We start from the raw sequence: 17,589 nt of genomic DNA, 5'->3' as shown, positions 1-17,589 counted from the left end.
ATTGACATTGAACATCAGTTGCTTTTCTCTGATAGATTTACAAACATTACAACAACGACCGCATTCTGTGAGATTGAGTGAAACAAATTAGTTACAACAATATCTAAAAACTATAGAAATAAAAACTATAGAATAAAAACAATATGACTGATATGTATTCTCAAAATTTAATCTAATACAAAGTAGAGGAGATCTCTCAGCTTCCTGGTCCATTTGGTAGTCAGTATTGATCCAAGGATCTCATCCACTGTTTCTTCAAGAAAGCTGGGATATCTGGTAACCTGTTCCATATTCCTACAATCCTTTAGCAAAGGTGCCCTCAGTTCTCAGTGTACATACAGTATGGAATGTTTTAAATACATCATGAATACATTCACATTCTTAAAAAATAACTAAACAATCTGATATAACATCTCTGTTTCTCTAGGGAAAAATGTCCCTCCCCCTCTGTTTTATGTTTTCCAGGGTTGAGGTTTCAGAAAATAAAAACGCTTTGTAAGTTAGTGTCAAACCCAGAAGCCAGCTGCTGTATACAGGCGGCTATTTGGATGAACACAAATAAAGCCTTCATTTCCAAAGTAGTGTTTCATTATTTACAGAACAATAAAAACAACCCAAGAACAAAAAACTAAAGCTAAACATTTGAATGAGCATCTTCACATGAAGGAATACAACAGGTAGTTAAGCTGCTTACCAGCTCTTTAATATCTTTCTCAAAAGTGATCAGTCCCTTCCTTCTGCTCCCATCTCATCTGGGTGAACTGCTTCCTGCTTTTAAATGTCACCTTACAGGTGACTGAGGATGGCAGATCAATCTTCATGGGTTTGACAGAAATCACAATCTTCTCTTGTCTCCACATGCTCATCCCTTTACAAATTAGAAAATAATATGTAGGCACTGTACCTGAAATAAGGTCACATATGCACACATCTGTAGCCAATATATACTGTAAATACATGAAGAATAATACTATTTCTATTAATCTTAATAGAAGTGAGCTTTGGTAATTGAGCCTATACTTCCTCAGGGTTTGTTTCTCTTTACTGTGTCTTACCCTCAGCTAGTGTGTGTTGTCATATTGTCCAGAGTGTGTGTCAGTGCCCAGGTCAGACAGTCCCGCTCCAGCAGTGCCAGGCTGTGACAGTCCTGGTCTTGTCCAGAGTGTCTGTCAGTCCCCAGGTCAGACAGTCCTGCTCCAGCAGTGCCAGGCTGTGACAGTCCTGGTCTTGTCCAGAGTGTCTGTCAGTGCCCAGTTCAGACAGTCCTGCTCCACCAGTGCGAGGCTGTGACAGTCCTGGTCTTGTCCAGTGTGTGTGTCAGTGCCCAGGTCAGACAGTCCCTGCTCTAGTCTCTGGACTGTGTGACACCTAGAAAAACATGCTGCTCTGACAGCATGAGAATGAACTGTTCTTAATTTTTTTTTTTCCACGGGCAGTTCTCTTTTTCAGCAGTTCAGTAATATCTATGGACATGCTGAGCAGCAGGAATTATAATAATAGTTTAAATGCTTAATTTGTTGGAACTGGAGCTTAGTTAAGACACCAGTTTGAATGCTGACCTGTGTCTCAGCTGATTCTGGGAAACATTTAACAGATTTTCACTGGACTCCTCAGCAGTATCTATGGCCCTGGTGATGACAAAGAGAAATACTTGAAAATCCTGCACTCAGACACACTAGTCTCTTTCATTTCTTACTCAAGAGCTGTAATAAGACCCCTGTGTCAGAGTGGGTTTTCGGGCTGCCTTTTCGCCCAGTGGAGGATTGATACTTCTAGTAGAAGCAGAGAGCTGACACACAGTCTATGAGATGTGTTTCTTCTTGTCCTCAAGTTTGAACAAATAGTGAGAGACTCTTGGGCACTGATCGTGAAGTAATACAGATGTCTGCTGTCTTGCAGCTGATGCTGGGGTTCTGAGGCAAACACAAGGGGAATCACATGAGAATGTTTTGTAGGTTTCTCTAATGAGGACCCAGGTGATACTTATTCCCATTTTCATGCAAAACTGGTTAGAGAGGGTAGAGCTGGAGTGCCCTCTAGTGGTGTGCGGTGGAAAGACTTTCCACACTGCCTCACCCCACACTGCAGTTTTAAGATTAAACACTTAACCTTTTCTACAGAAAACTAAAAACAAAACAACACCATAAACCAAAGATTTTTAATATTGTAGTAATAAATGTTTCTGCTGGAGGGAACGTGAGAGATCTGTCAAACTCTCAACACCCTGGCAGCATCATATCCAAGGAAAGGGAACAGACTGATTTCATCATTTAACAAGATGTTTTTGTATTTTTTACTGGACATTTTCTTTTTTATTGGACAGCCTGTGGGACTCAGGAGTATGGACATTTTTAAGTTTGATTTAATGCAGCTCTTCTAGAAGCAGGTCAATTGGATTCACTTGGGTAGATTTAAACCCAGCAATGTACCTCCAGACCTGACAGTTTTATGAGCTACCACATCCCAAGAGCTACAGAATACAGGCTTTGTACAACTTGTACACATTATCTGATGATTTTAATTGTTGCTAAAGCTTCATATCTCAAGGTAGATCTGGGCATGAGGCTTCAGTTTCTCTGACTGCTGTTGAGACCCCAGGAGCTGCTCCTACTGTCTGTCTAGATCTCAGTCCTGCTTCATTCTCTCTCAAGATCTCAGGTCTGTACAGAGTCCAGTCCAACTCTCTGACTGTCCCTCTGCACCCCCTCCTGGATGAGAGGGTGCTGTGACTATGTAAAATTATCTCAAATTAAAAAAAGTTTAATTTAACGATTTATGTCTCTGAGCATTTAGAAATGTTACAGAAACTTTTAGACTGAATAAAAAAAGATGTTTTCAAGCTGTTTAAAGTTTAGAATTAAAATATTTAATACAGAAGATCTACACATAGTTATCTCTTTAATTTACTGTATCATGTTACGCACACTGTAAATGTGCTTTAATACTGCTACAATTTGTCAAATGCTTTGTTTATACATCTGTCACATGTCTGATCAAGTCTATTGTACTGGACGTAGATGTACAGGTATGTGTCCCTAACTGTAAATCTAGACTGAGATTACAACTAGCAGGCATTTCTGTCACACCAGAGTAGAATGAGACACATCAAACACACAGAGGGTTCACTCTGGTGTTTTTAATGAAGTAAATACTAGAAAGGAAACTAATAAGAACCTTAGTTTATATTTTGCGCCCTTGTGAAGATTAAGTGTTAATGCCTCTTCAGGTACAGGAGTGCGGTTAGCAGGGGGCAGGAGTCTCTGCTCTGGCAGAGTCGAAGTTCTGCGAGGGACGTCCTGGGGTACGATCTGTGAAGCCGACTTTGACATGAAGGATGCGGAGGTCGTCTGTCGCCAACTAGACTGCGGATTTCCAGCAGAGTTGCTGAGAGGGGCTCATTTCGGAGAGGGGCAGAGGCTGATCAGGACAGAGGAGATCCAGTGTTGGGGTAATGAGACCAGAATCCATGACTGTCCCACCTCAACCAGGGAGCATCAGAGCTGCACTCACAGCAGTGACATCAGTCTGGTCTGTACAGGTGAGAGCACTGCTGTCTGTACTGATCCCCAGCTGTATAAACACTTCAATATCTCACTCTGAGCTGCTCTCACAGCAATGACATCGGCCTGGTCTGTACAGGTGAGAGCACTGCTGTCTATACTGATCCCCACTTATGTAAATACCTCAGTATCTCACTCTGGGCTGTGTGGGCTAATAAGTTCTCTTCATCATAGCTTTGCCCACTAACCTTTGAGAGCATTGTCTGTTCTACAGTGACATCATCTTTTTTAATTAAATACCTAAAGACAAAATGGCAAAAGTCATTAGTGTGTATGTCCTTGCTTTTTTGAAGGTATTTAGTAATTTTAAGAATATTTAAAAAATGTTTATTTGTTTGTCTTTTGCGTTTCGGGCCACCGTATATTGCACCCCAAACTAATATCTTTGGATCAGTCAGCGAGCTGCAGCAGGCAGTGGCCTTGTGGTCATGTGATTTCCACATTGCTTGATTCATCTTTGTTTGTCACAGTGTGACAGATAATTACTCTTGTGTACTGAAGTTAAATATTCAATAATTATGTGTAACTATGAGAAGTTATTGTATAATGAACACACTGTTAAAATCACACTGCATTCATACAGTACAGCTCCTGACTCCCCCGTCCTTTGTATAAAGTCTAGAGTGGTGTTAATGTTCTACAGCTCCTGAGTCACCTGTTCTGTCTGCAGAATACAGTGGCTACAGGCTGATGGGCGGCCCTGACTCCTGTTCTGGCCGGGTGGAGCTGCAGTACCGCAGTGAATACAGGACAGTGTGTGACCAGTACTGGGACCTGTGAGATGCCAGTGTTCTCTGCCAGCAGCTGGGCTGTGGGGAGGCTGTAGCAGCTCCAGGACAGGCCTGGTTTGGACCAGGCAGTGGATCAAGGGGGGTTGATGTGTTTGACTGCCGGGGCAATGAGACACATCTCTCTCAGTGTGCTGTCTCTTCATGGGGCAGAGCGGCTTGCTCTCATGGGCAGGACGCTGGAGTCATTTGTTCTAGTAAGAATCAACACATATTTATATTTTCAGAATTAATAAAGCTTCAAACAAAAGATCAGTAAGAGGTCAAATCCAAATCTCTCCCACTTACTCATGAAGCATGAATCCATTTACATCCAAGTCAGCTACACCAGTCCAACAGTTCAAGGTGCCACTGAAAGCAGTCCTCTTACTGGAATCACCAAGCCTCCCTTCCTTTTCAAACTGTCCTGACTTCCAGCACAACCATAGTCACCTCTCACCCAGACCTTTATTCCCATAATCCTCTCTCATTTCCACAGAGGTCCAGCACAACTTCTCAAGACCTCAAGACCACCCTTCATTCCATCATTTCCTCCATCCTTATCTGCTTTCTCTTTTCCTTCCATTACCCACCTCTTCATGCTGTTCTACAGGAGCCTGCCCTGCAGCTAATTCCCAGCTCCACCCTCCTTGTGTTATCAAACACCAAGTCAGTCCACATTCACATTCCTCATTCACAGCCCTTTCTTCCACAGATGTCCACACTGCAGTTTGTGCACCATCTAGTGTTCAAGTCACCTGCTGAGGTGCTGAGAATCCCTCCATCCCCTTACATGTGGGCTCAACTGACCTGCCCAGCACTGGCACATCCTCTTCAACCATGAGGAAGCTGCTGCATGGATGCAGCTGAAGTGAAGGAAGGGAAACTAAAAAAGATGTGCAGAGTTGTGGGCAGCCAGCCAGAATTTATACTGAACAGAGAGGAAGTGTGACATTAGAACTCGATTGTCTTGCCAAATGTCTGAAACCATTTTGAAAATTATATGGAATATGTTTATGACAATATGTTCTGATTTAATAAACTGGGGTGTGTCATGCTAATTTTATATGAAAAAAATGTTGTTCCTGATAACCCTTCTGTTATTATTCTGATGTGTGAACGACAGTAAACATGATGATTCATTTTTACAGATTCCTCCCTGTCAACTCTAGACGGTGGAGTCCGGCTGTCAGGAAGAGAGAGTCACTGTGATGGCCGGGTGGAGGTTCACTACAACAGCACCTGGGGGAGACTCCTCCAGCACTCCTGGGGCTACAGAGAGGCCTCTGTGGTCTGCAGACAGCTGGGCTGTGGCTCAGTGGTGCAAATATACAACTCCTCTGTGTTTGAGACAGGCGACAGTGCTGTGTGTCTAACAGGTATTCAGTGCTCTGTAGTAATAATAATAATAATTGCTTAGACTTATATAGCGCTTTTCTGGACACTCCACTCAAAGCGCTTTACAGGTAATGGGGATCCCCGCCACCACCACCAATGTGCAGCATCCACCTGGATGATGCGACGGCAGCCATAGTGCGCCAGAACACTCACCCCACATCAGCTATTAGTGGAGAGGAGAGTAGAGTAATGAAGCCAATTCATAGAGGGGGATTATTAGGAGGCCATGATTGATAAAGGCCGATGGGAAATTTGGCCAGGACGCAATGGTTACACCCCTACTCTTTTTGAGAAACACCCTGGGATTTTTAATGACCACAGAGAGTCAGGACCTCCGTTTTACATCTCATCCGAAGGACGGCGCCTGTTTACAGTATAGTGTCCCCGTCACTATACTGGGGCATTAAGACCCACATGGACCGCAGGGTGAGCACCTCCTGCTGGCCCCACTAACACCTCTTCCAGCAGCAACCTTAGTTTTTCCCAGGAGGTCTCCCATACAGGTAATGACCAGGCTCACACCTGCTTAACTTCAGTGGGTTGCCTGTTGTTGAGTTGCAGGGTGATATGGCTGCTGGCTAGTACAAGTCTATAACTCCTCTGTGTATGGGACAATGACAGTGTGTCTGACAGGTATTCAGTGTTCCGGGGATGAGTCTCACCTGGTGAACTGCAGTTCTCCACAGACAGTCAACTGCAACACTGGACAGGATGTTGCCCTGCTCTGCTCAGGTAGGAGCCATTCAAAGTATTTTTTTTTATTTTTAACATATGCACATTGATATGTAGGACATAAAACACAAACCCTAAAATATCTGTCACAGAATTTAACAACTGGACCTGTGAACAACAGTTAATATATTGTATGAAGTAATATTTGTTTTTATTTTAAGTCCATTAATATGGACTGGTAATAAACCAGGGATAAATGTTTGACATTTTGAGTATAATTGTAGAAGAGATTCCATATATTGTTCAATCCAGTCATCCCATTCTGTAGAGATACAGTGTTTAGTCATCAGGTTAATGCACTGCAGACCACAGATGTGAGGCCTGTAATTCAAATTCATTAAGATCTCCTTTCTTGCAGTTGTGAGCAACAGAGATGAAAACTGAGAATATTTGCGTGACAAGTCAATAGATTAATTAAAAAAGATGGGAACAATGAAAGCTTCCAGCCTAAAGAAAATAAACATTTTATCTATTTCTTTTTTTGAAAAAGAATAATTGATGGGCAATACCGGTATTGATGTAGATGCACTTACTACATCATGAGCAGAGTATTGAAAAGTACTGGTTCATTAGGTCCATAAGAAACCTTTTTAGTTGTATTACTGATATGTAATGTTTTATATTGAATGATCTGGACTTCCATGGATATGACAGGAAAGTAACTATTAAAACATTCAGATTCCTAACAACTGTATTGGAGAGAGAGTCTCTGGTTGTCACAGAATCCAGGGGCAATTTCTGGCTGGAAGGATCTTAAGCATCTTGGGGTGCAATATCTTGCTTAGTATAGACAACAGAGGTCTGGTTCAAATTTGAATTGAAGCTTATCCATTGGGTATTACTATGAGTCTGAATCATCAGATTTCTTCTGTCTTACTGTGTGTACTCACTCAAAAGAAATATGCATAACACATTTCATTTTTCTTTCTTCAGAATTATTTTTTTCATGTTGTGGCACTCTGAGAAAGCGGAGAATGTAGGCCTGGTCCTGTGACTCTACTACCTTGGATAGAAATTTGAGACAGATTGAACAAATATTTAAAAAATCATCTGCATATTTTTTATGGAGACAGAACCTGGAATGTTTTTTCACCTTCCAAAAATATATAAAAAAAATAAAAAATATAAAAAGCACTGGCAGAGCTAGATAGCGTCTACAGTATATAGCATTTAAGCAGTAAAAAAAAGGTTCTTACTAACTGATCGCTAATCAGAATCTGATTGATCTTCACTTGACTAACAGGCTGACAAAGAAAAGTAAAGAAAAGCTTGGCTTTTGCTCAGAATTGCCCTGAACATCTGTAATAATAATAATAATAATAATAATAATAATAATAATAATAATAATAATAATAATTGCTTACACTTATATAGCGCTTTTCTGGACACTCCACTCAAAGCGTTTTACAGGTAATGGGGACTCCCCTCCACCACCACCAGTGTGCACCCCCACCTGGATGATGCGATGGCAGCCATAGTGCGCCAGAACGCTCACCACACATCAGCTATCAGTGGGGAGGAGAGCAGAATAATGAAGCCAATTCATAGATGGGGATTATTAGGAGGCCATGATTGGTAAGTGCCAGTGGGATATTTGCCAGGACACCGGGGTTACACCCCTACTCTTTTTGAGAAACTCCCTGGGATTGTTAATGACCACAGAGAGTCAGGACCTCGGTTTTAACCCTAACCCTAACCCTAATCTCCCTAAGCCTGTGAATGGTCAGAAATAGCTGACTGACAGCTATTTCTGTCTGTTCAGATTTTCTGTAGGCAGTCACTTTGATAATAGGCTACAAATCCATAGTTTTCCCCTTCTTATAGAAAAGATGTTTCCCTTATAACTCTATAATATGAAATCCTCTATAATGCAATCAGAGATTTACCCTGCATCATAAATTAACAGAACAGCATTAATATGATGCCCAAAAGTGAATGAAAAACTACTATATTTCTATTCTAAACCTCCATCACAAACTAGAAGAGAATGTCTTCAGCCTGAGGATTGCACAATATTGAAAACCAGGATCTTCTTACAATTACAAGACTGAGAGCTCTCTTAAACAAGGTTCACATTATTTAACAAGAATCTGAACTCCAGTTCTTTTCATCTGACATGCTTCTTCTCTCTTCCTTCCTCCTGTTACCTCTCTCTACTCTGTCTTTTCTTATATTTCATCCGGTGAATTTCGACTCATGACAATTCTAATGACGAGGTAAAGTAAGCCAAAAGATTCCCTTTGTTCTTCTTGCTTACCAGTCCTGCATCTTTCTAAACTACTATATTTTACACTCTTAATTTTTTTTTCTAATAACCTAATGTTAGCTTTAATGGCACCACACCAGCCACAATGATATATGTCTCTATATCACTGGGTATTGTTTCTCCTAGCTCAGTGCTCCCTCAGGCTGGTAGAGGTAGGAGGGGATTGTGTCATTAATGTTTATAGATATGTGTCTGTATCACTGCATAATGTCTCTCTCCTAGCCCAGCGCTCCCTCAGGCTGGTTGGGGCAGGAGATGATTGTGCTGGGAGGTTGGAGGTTTATCATAATGGCTCCTGGGGGACAGTCTGCGATGACTCCTGGGACCTGGCAGACTCTCAGGTGGTGTGCAGGCAGCTCCAGTGTGGGACGGCCCTCAGTGCCCCAGTGCCAGCCTCCTTCAGCCAGGGAACTGGACCCATCTGGCTGGACGAGGTGGGCTGCCTGGGGAACGAGTTGTCTCTGTGGGAGTGTCCCTCAGCAAGGTGGGGACAGCATGACTGTGGACACAAGGAGGATGTGAGAATCCTGTGCTCTGGTAAGCGAGGTAAAAAAAATATTATTTATATTTTATTTATAAAATATCCATATTCTCGAATTCCACATTGTGGATATGGTTTGCATTAAGAGTGTTTAAATATATCTTACTGAGAAAAATTCAATTCAGTACAATTCAGTTTTATTTGTATTTTTACAACGGACATTGTCACAAAGCAGCTTTACAGATTTCCAGGCCTGAACCCCCAGTGAGCAAGCCTAAGGCGAAAGTGGCAAGGAAAAACTCCCCTAGACTAAAGCAGGAAGAAACCTTGAGAGGAACCAAGGCTCGAAAGGGGGAGCCTATCTGTCACACCCAGTACACCTAGAGGGCACTCCACTTCTGTCCTGTTCCTAGTTCCCTGTGATTATTCAAGTCTTTCTGGTGTGTCTTGTTGTGTAGCCTATTTACTTCCTGCTTCTGCTCTGCTCCTCGCTTAGCATTGAGGTTCGGATGTCCTGAGACCCACCTAGCTCCAGGTCACTCCTGTTCATGGCCTGAGGGCGTAGGTTTCTATATGGCATTTCCTGAACAGCTGAGCCCGTCCTGCTGCTACGCATAGGGTCTATTTTCGCTCTCCTGCCATTCCACGGTTCGTCCCTTCCAACATCCGTGACACTATCCTCCTCTGGCCGGCACCGGGTTAATTAAAATGAACAGATATGAAAGTCATCTATATTATATTACATGGTGGAAAAGCAGACTGGTATTTTTAGTTCAGTAATGTATGGTAAAGTCCAGAAATGTCCAGAATGTTCAGTAGTTTCCTTTGGTTGAAATTTCTCTGGGAGGTTGAGTTCGACAGGTAGAAGGAGCTGGATTCTGGGCCTGGGCTTCCAAAAAGTCCACCTCAGATTGGATGGATAGAAAAGAAATAAAGTGAATGACAATGAAAGCAGAAACTGGTAGGTTGCATGGCTTGCTTTTCCTAAATATATATCGGAAGGCTAGACTAAACAAATATGTTTTTGACTCAGATTTGAACATTGGGAGTGCGTCTTAATTCCACACATCTGCGGGGAGGCTATTCCAGAATTGGGGAGCTCTATAAGAAATTGCTCTGTTGCCAGCTGTGACTTTTTTAATTTTAGGAACAACTAGGTAACCTGCTCCTTGTGATTGAAGTGTACAAGAGGGATTATAAGGGACTAAAAGATCACTCAAATGTTTTGGGCTAGGATCACATAGAGCTTTGTAAAAACAGACTGAGATATAGTTATGATACAGCTGGGAATGCACATATTCACATCCCAGCAAAAATAAAAAAAAAGAAATAAAGAAACTCTAGCACTGAACGTAAATTCCCCTCCACTAGTGAATGGGGATATATTTATCTCAGTCCTCCAGTAAGATCTAGGATCCAATCTTCAAACGTCTCACATCAATTGCCTTTCATGATTTTCTGCCTCAAATGTTTCATTTTGATTTGTTCCAAGAATGGCTTCCGGTCAGATCCTGATGACCCACACGGTGTTAAATGTCACCCTGAGCCTCGTTATCTCCATTCACAGCGCAGCACCACTCACCCTGAGCCACGCATTCTACTTTCATGCCTCAGTCTCTTAGTTGTGCTGCTGCTAAGTAGCCAAGCTGATCAGAATGACGTTTTGGATCAGAACCTGAACATGTAATGGGATTTTAAAGCTCTGTGTGATGCACTGTCCAGATTCTGAATGAACAGAACCACACACTCCTGTCACCTTCATGTCAGCTGTGTCATTGTACAGCTGTCCTTGTTTCATTACGTGAGTCAGTTATAACTGGATTAGTACAGAAAATGAGACTAGTTGCTGTTCACATTGTTTGCTTGTTGTTTCTTTCCAGTTCAGAATGAAACGTTGGGCTGTCTTGTCAGGGTTTGTTTCCTTTGACTTTCCCTGCTGTCTTGGCAGTTCACACTCTTCTGAGGCTGTCTGCAGGCTGTTCAGGACAGGCAGAAGTTTACTACAATGGCACCTGGGGCAGCATCTGTGCCAACGACATGACAGACATCACAGCTGCAGTGGTCTGTAAACAGCTGGGCTGTGGAGACAAGGGTACCATCAGAGAGACAAACTCCAGGCTGAGCCCTGATCCCAAATGGCTGGACTCTGTCTCCTGTCGCAAACTGCCCTGTGGCAGTGTCCCTCCTCCCCCTGGGGTCAGAATGAGTGTGAAGACAGGGAAGTTGCTGAGATCACCTGCTCAGGTAGAAAGTGAAGAGTGATGCTATCTTCCTCTTGAGCAGCTCTGCAGTGATTGTCTGGTCATGAGCTTTCTCGACATGTCTATATCTTGAGCAGCTCAGCAGATTAGTGTTTTGCCATGTTCAGAACAGAATAAGAGCTTTCAACTAAATTATTATCAATGTATATCCAAACGTATAAAAATGAAATCAATGTCATTGTTCTTCATTTTATAATAATAATGTTTTTATATGAATATTAATCTTTGAAGGTCCTAGAAAAGAAGCTGACAGAAGCACTCCAGCCCCTCAGGAAGAGCAGCCTCAGCTGTACTGCCCAGGTGAGTTCAGTGTGTAAAACAGTCAGAGACACTGCAGCCCTGAGCTGAGGAACAGGAACCTTACAGCTCTCTTCTAGAGTCATTCAATACCTCACTAATCTCTACTACAGTCATTGAGCTAAAGAAACTCAGAAGCCTCTGTGCTTTTGTCTACAGTCACAGATCTAATGACACTCAGTAACCTCACTGTTGTCTTCAGTCCCCCTGGCTCTGCGCCTGGCTGGAGGCACTAACTGCTCTGGCCGGGTGGAGCTGCGGTATGAGGGCTCCTGGGGGACAGTCTGTGACGACTCCTGGGACCTGCAGGATGCCCAGGTGGTCTGCAGACAGCTGGGCTGTGGGGATGCAGTGAGTGCAGCAATAGAGGCCTCATTCGGACCAGGAAATGGCACCAATCTGGCTGGATGAGGTGAACTGCACAGGCAGTGAGCTTCACCTGTGGGACTGTTGTCACTCTGGACTGAATAAGAGCGACTGTCGACACAAGGAGGATGCAGGGGTTACCTGTACAGGTGAGGAGAGTCTTAGAACTGTAGATGAACAAGGTAGCAGATCAATGGAGAAGTTAGACTGATGTCACCCATACTCTATCACTGCTTAATATCTAACTAATCCAACTAAGATCATCATTCACAAGATTTGGATGTTTTGTAGCCATGTGTGTGTGAACAGCACTAGGCTTTAATTCTGAGCAAGACACCATTCATCCTGCAATCCTAGATTTGACCTCAAGGAACAAATGTAAAGATTTTTTTTTTATTAAGACCACTCTGGATTCAACTTGGTTTAAAACCAAAGGCAAAATAATGACAGTTCTCCTATCTCTTTTACAGGTTTGTCAGAGACAACAGCCAGTCCAGCAACAGGTACAGGTGAACAGAAATCTTCCTTGTCATTGATAACTCCTGTCTTTCTGTCTCTTCAGATTCCCAGTGTAGCTGTAGTGTCTCCTCTCCTCCCTCAGGGTGAAGATCAGTGTCTCTTCAGATTCCCAGTGTTGTTGTAGTGTCTCCTCTCCTCTCTCAGAGTGAAGATCAGTGTTTTCAGATTTCCAGTGTAGATCTTGTGCTAGTGTCCTCTCTTTCCTCATTGATTTAGTGATAGTCCTGATGGGTTAGATTGGGAATCCTTAACTATTCTTCATTGATCTTGGGTTCACCCTGAAGCCATGATAGCCACATATCGGAACAGGAGGAGAACAGGACATGTGTCGAAGTGTATATGAGCCCAAGAGCACCTCTCCTGATCCCTGTTCATCCATTGTCTCCCCCCTCTCTCAGGCAGAACCAGGACAACACCCCAGACACAGCCACTGGGAGGCCTGTCTGCCTCGCCCCTGGTCCTCCTGCTGCTGGGGGCTCTGCTCTTCGTGGTGCTGGCCCTGTTAGTGGGGCAGCTGATCCAGAACAGGAATCTGAGGAAAGGTAGGGAGGGAACTATCCATCCACATAGTGACCTCTAGTGGTCAGTTCTGTCACTCACATGGAACTTATATTTACATAATTACCTTGAGGAATAAACCTGGTAGAGAAAACCATTTGAAGTTTAAGAAAGATTATCAACAATTAAAGATGGAGATATCAGGAAATTTGCAAATCCAGAAGCATAACATTTAGGTGCTGTAATGTCCAAAGAAGGTTTAGTAGTCAATGTTTGATCTTATACTCCTCTCCCTGCATGTTAACCCTGAATGTCTGTTTTCTCACAAAGCCCTATCTAAGGGAGCACTTGTCCCCTATCATGATGCCGTTTACGAGGAAATAGAGTACAAACTGGCCAGAGAGGGAACCTACAGCGCCCCCAGGAGAGGTGAGTGGAGAGAGTCTTCAGGAGTGATTAGTCTCCAGCTTCCTTCTGAGGAAGATCTGAGGACTTAACACTTGTAGAAAATCTCACCATACTGGTTTTAAATCTGTAGAGTTTTCTTTCTCAACTGCTGTCAAAGTAAGTGAAGAAAAGCATCATAAACTCTGTGTTTCTGTTGACAACCTGGCTTCTCTCCCAGTAAGAGACAGTGCTGACTGACTGTAGGGTTTTTTTTCTCAACTGGTGTCAAAGTAACTGACACCACAGTTCACAGTTCCTGACCTGCCTTATACACACAAACTCTGAGATACTGTTCACACCCTGGCTTCTTCCACAGCCAGCGGAAGACAATGAGTCTGCTGTCTGACTGCAGGTAATATTGATCTGTCCTCCTGTTCACAGGGAGATTCCTCTCTGACGAGCTGCCCTCTGGATACGATGATGTGGAGGACAGTGAGGGAGACCCAATACCGGGTGAGGGGAGTCTGCTCTTCAGTGTTGCCTCACACTAGCCTTATCTCAGCAAATCACAGATGCTGAGCAAAACTAGATCTGGTCAATACTGGGGTGGTAAACAGGGTGCTTCTTTAATTGGTTTTGATAGAAAAGGAGACTGCGGAAGAGCATGCTGTAAAAACTGCCTTTCAGATCAGATTAATCAGCGACCCTAGAGTTTTGGCTTAACTATACACCACAAAACATTTAAGATCACACTTTACAATTACTTTGCAGCTCTATGGTCAAACTAAGTCTGAGTCCTGAAGTGTACATTCTCTGTCTCTCTGTGTGGTTCAGGAGACTCAATAGCCTCTGTGAAAGAAGAGATCCCAGAGTACTATGATGATGCAGTAACTGTACCTCAGAGTCCAGATGCCTTGTCAGGTGGGTTATTTCAGTCCAGTCACATGGGGAATCTCTGCACCAATCCCACTGAGTCTGAATCTCTCTACTCTCTCTTCTATCTCAGCCTCTGAATACGGAGTCTGTACTATTCTGCACCAGTTACATGAATCTGACTCTCTCTCTGTGATCTCAGCCCTGCACACTCAGTCTGGGTCACTGCTGCCAGTGTCCGGCTCCTATTCAGTATCTCATAGGGTTCACATCATCACCCTCTCTGTCCAAATACAGCCAAACTTTCTCTGCCCTGTTTTCCTTCAACATCTTATTTGAAAATCTAGGAATTGTTTTACATTTATTACAGTTGTGAATAGGACTGGAAATCAGGTTCCCCCTGATCTCCTGTACTTAGAGCCTGGAGTTTTAGATCCTGTGTGATGTTCAGTTAATCAGTGTGTTCTGATGAGCTCCAGCAGTCCTGTGCTCTAGATAACTCAGTGTGCTGATGTGTGACAGTGATGCTGTGCTCTGTGTGCTTTAGGAGAGCTTATGTCCTCTGTGAAAGAAGAGGCCCCTGAGTACTATGATGATGCCATCACTGTGCCCCAGAGTCCAGACACTGTGTCAGGTGAGTTATTATAAATAAGACTAAGGAGTACCCCCTGTACCAGCCCACAGTAGCCTTTGTCATTAGAACTTAGTCTCAACCTAATTTCATATCTGCAAATAAACACTACCTGGAAGAGAAGAGGTCTCTTACTGGCCAGTCTGTGTCAGAATGACAGAGCCATTACTGACCTGCTCTTCTGTTCACAGGGAGACTCCTCTCTGATGAGACACCCTCTGGGTACAGTGATGTGTTCGACAGAGAGGAAGACCCCACTTCAGGTAAAAGGGGCTACACCCAGGGGGCAGTGTGGGTTAGGTAGTTCAGGGATGGGAAAGATAACCTCCAGTAATCCATCTCTGTTGCACTGTCATCCAAGACAGGGGGGAATCAGGCATTTTGCAGTAGCGGTAGCTTCACCCTATCATGTCCTACAAGGATCAATAACAGCTAATAAAGGCTGAGAGACCTGAATTGTACAAAGTTAGATCACAAAAATCAGAGTGTCACTGAAACCCACCTACTGACACACCCAGCCAATCAGATTTAAATTGATTTAAATTGATCAGCAGCTGATTAATGATGAGGGAATGAGGTCTGGGCAGAACAAAGCTTTAGGTTCCCCAAGACCAGGAATTCTGTTTTCTGACTGCAGAGAGAATTACTAGGCTCAGAAATTACTAGGTCTTCCTCACTGTGGTTTTAGAGCATTGATACTTCATAAGTATAAGTGAATTCTGCACTGAATTTTCAATTCTTCCAAAAAGATACAATTTAATTTTAAAACGATCCTATTAAACGCTTTTGACTACAATATTGTAACATCTATTCTGTATACTATAATCGTTAGTCCACTAATAGCCATTGATATCAAAGCAGATTACTTCTTAGATATGTTCTATTATGCTTGTTTTTGTTATGCAAATTATGACTATATCAATAAATTGTATATTGTTTGGTTAGAATACGTGTGAGACTATAGATTATTATGTTTGACTAGTTCCTAAAAGTCTACAAGTACTCTCAAAATATACTGGTATAATTTCTGATTGTTACAGAAAATTAAAATCCCCATTCACTACACTATTGTGACTACGTAAGTGTTTTAAAAAATCTAGGTACACCTGGCTAATGTCATCAATTCCAATTCCAATTCCAATTACAGTACACGGTTAGGGGCTGCAAAGCAAGGAGATGTTTGCTGAGATGTTGAGGTGTGAGATTCAGTGATCAAAGCAACCATAAAGTTTAGTTAAGTTCTGGATAAATGATTGTCAATCAACTGTCCGGGAATGATAGAAGGCGAGAGCTACTTCTTGCTTCTACTACTTGTCCAGATCAACTGGAAAGACCAGATTGGAGTTTAGTCTTTGACCCTCATAAAGAGAGCTTGCCTTTCTGTTGTTTTTAGAAACTTTAATTTCTTGTTTAGAGAATCCCTTGGTTAAAAAGTGCCTCTCCTGGCTAGTGAGAGCATCTTTAGAACAGGGAGATAGGCTCCCATTCATTTTGTAACAATTGGGTTCACAAAGAGAGATTTAACTGTTGGTTGTAATGTCTTAGGTTTAGAAGGTTTGGTTTCTCTTTCTTTTATATAGGTGTTCTGTAAAAGCTGAATACTTGGTAGCAGTTTGAGGATTTTCTGGGTGGTTAGGATGTAGGTGTCTAAAACACCTTGTTAGCAAATTTGTAATTGCGTGCTGTATATCTATGTTGTGTGTAATTTCGTGTGTGTAGTGTTGTTAATAACAAATATTTAACTAATTGTGCTTTTTTCAATAAAGCTGTTCCAAAGAACAAATCTCTTATGTGCCTTTAACTATACCAAATGCTTGGGTATATTCTTGGCAAAATCTTTAAAAGTTGGGGGTTATGATTAATTTATTTTTTAATTTATCTACTCAGTCATTTTTGATATTCACAATTTTCATAATCCTTATATGTAACAATATTTTTCAATAACTGGCTCATTTGACAAATCATGAGTCTGTCTCTCTGTCAGGTGTCCTCCAGCCTGGCCCTGGAGTGAACAGGGTCCTGCCTACATTGCCCTCTGAAGAAGGAGCCCCTGCCCCTGACAGGACTGACTACGATGATGTTGGGGATGACTCTCGGGGAGAGGATGGGCGCTGTGAGACTGACAGGGCTGTCTGGGAGAACCTCCTCGAGCAGGTCTAGACACAGAAGAGCTTCACCAACAGAGTCACACAGTCTTACAGCAGCTCGGAGCACTGAGACTGTCTGTGACCTGAGTCCACTTCACTCCACTGCTTCCACACTGACACTGTCTGTCACCTGAGAGCTCTGACCAGTGAGTCACTGTCCTCATTGACTTTGTCTACAGGACCTGCAGTTTGTGTTTTAAAACAGGGAGACCTTAAAGTTCCCTATTCCACTCAGTCTTTTTTCTTGTACAATATGTTTCTGAAATAAAACTATTAATTGATATAGAATTCTGAATGTAACATTTCTGATGTGCAGAAATGTATAGACATATTCTTTACGTTTCCTTTTTAAAAATAAACTTTTTAAAACCATTTTGTCATTCATTTGTAATTTCTTAATTTTGTA

General features: G+C 42.5%; 1 protein-coding gene across 1 annotated transcript in view; it reads left to right on the top strand.

The window, feature by feature from the left end:
- The window catches only part of LOC148825639 (antigen WC1.1-like), a 214,986-nt gene extending 197,790 nt beyond the window's left edge, over positions 1-17,196 (top strand). The window contains exons 10-16 of the mRNA XM_088926333.1: positions 13,069-13,189; positions 13,476-13,574; positions 13,974-14,045; positions 14,367-14,453; positions 14,953-15,039; positions 15,228-15,299; positions 17,021-17,196. Of these exons, the coding sequence (XP_088782459.1) occupies positions 13,069-13,189; positions 13,476-13,574; positions 13,974-14,045; positions 14,367-14,453; positions 14,953-15,039; positions 15,228-15,299; positions 17,021-17,196 (714 nt within the window). The remainder of the gene's footprint in view (positions 1-13,068; positions 13,190-13,475; positions 13,575-13,973; positions 14,046-14,366; positions 14,454-14,952; positions 15,040-15,227; positions 15,300-17,020) is intronic.
- The last annotated feature ends 393 nt before the right edge of the window (positions 17,197-17,589 follow it).

Source organism: Atractosteus spatula, chromosome 10 (assembly GCF_055471065.1).
Source record: "Atractosteus spatula isolate fAtrSpa1 chromosome 10, fAtrSpa1.hap1, whole genome shotgun sequence".
In the NCBI taxonomy this organism is placed as follows: domain Eukaryota; kingdom Metazoa; phylum Chordata; class Actinopteri; order Semionotiformes; family Lepisosteidae; genus Atractosteus; species Atractosteus spatula.
The sequence above is the reverse complement of the archived record's forward strand: the minus strand, read 5'-3'. Positions and strand labels throughout refer to the sequence as shown.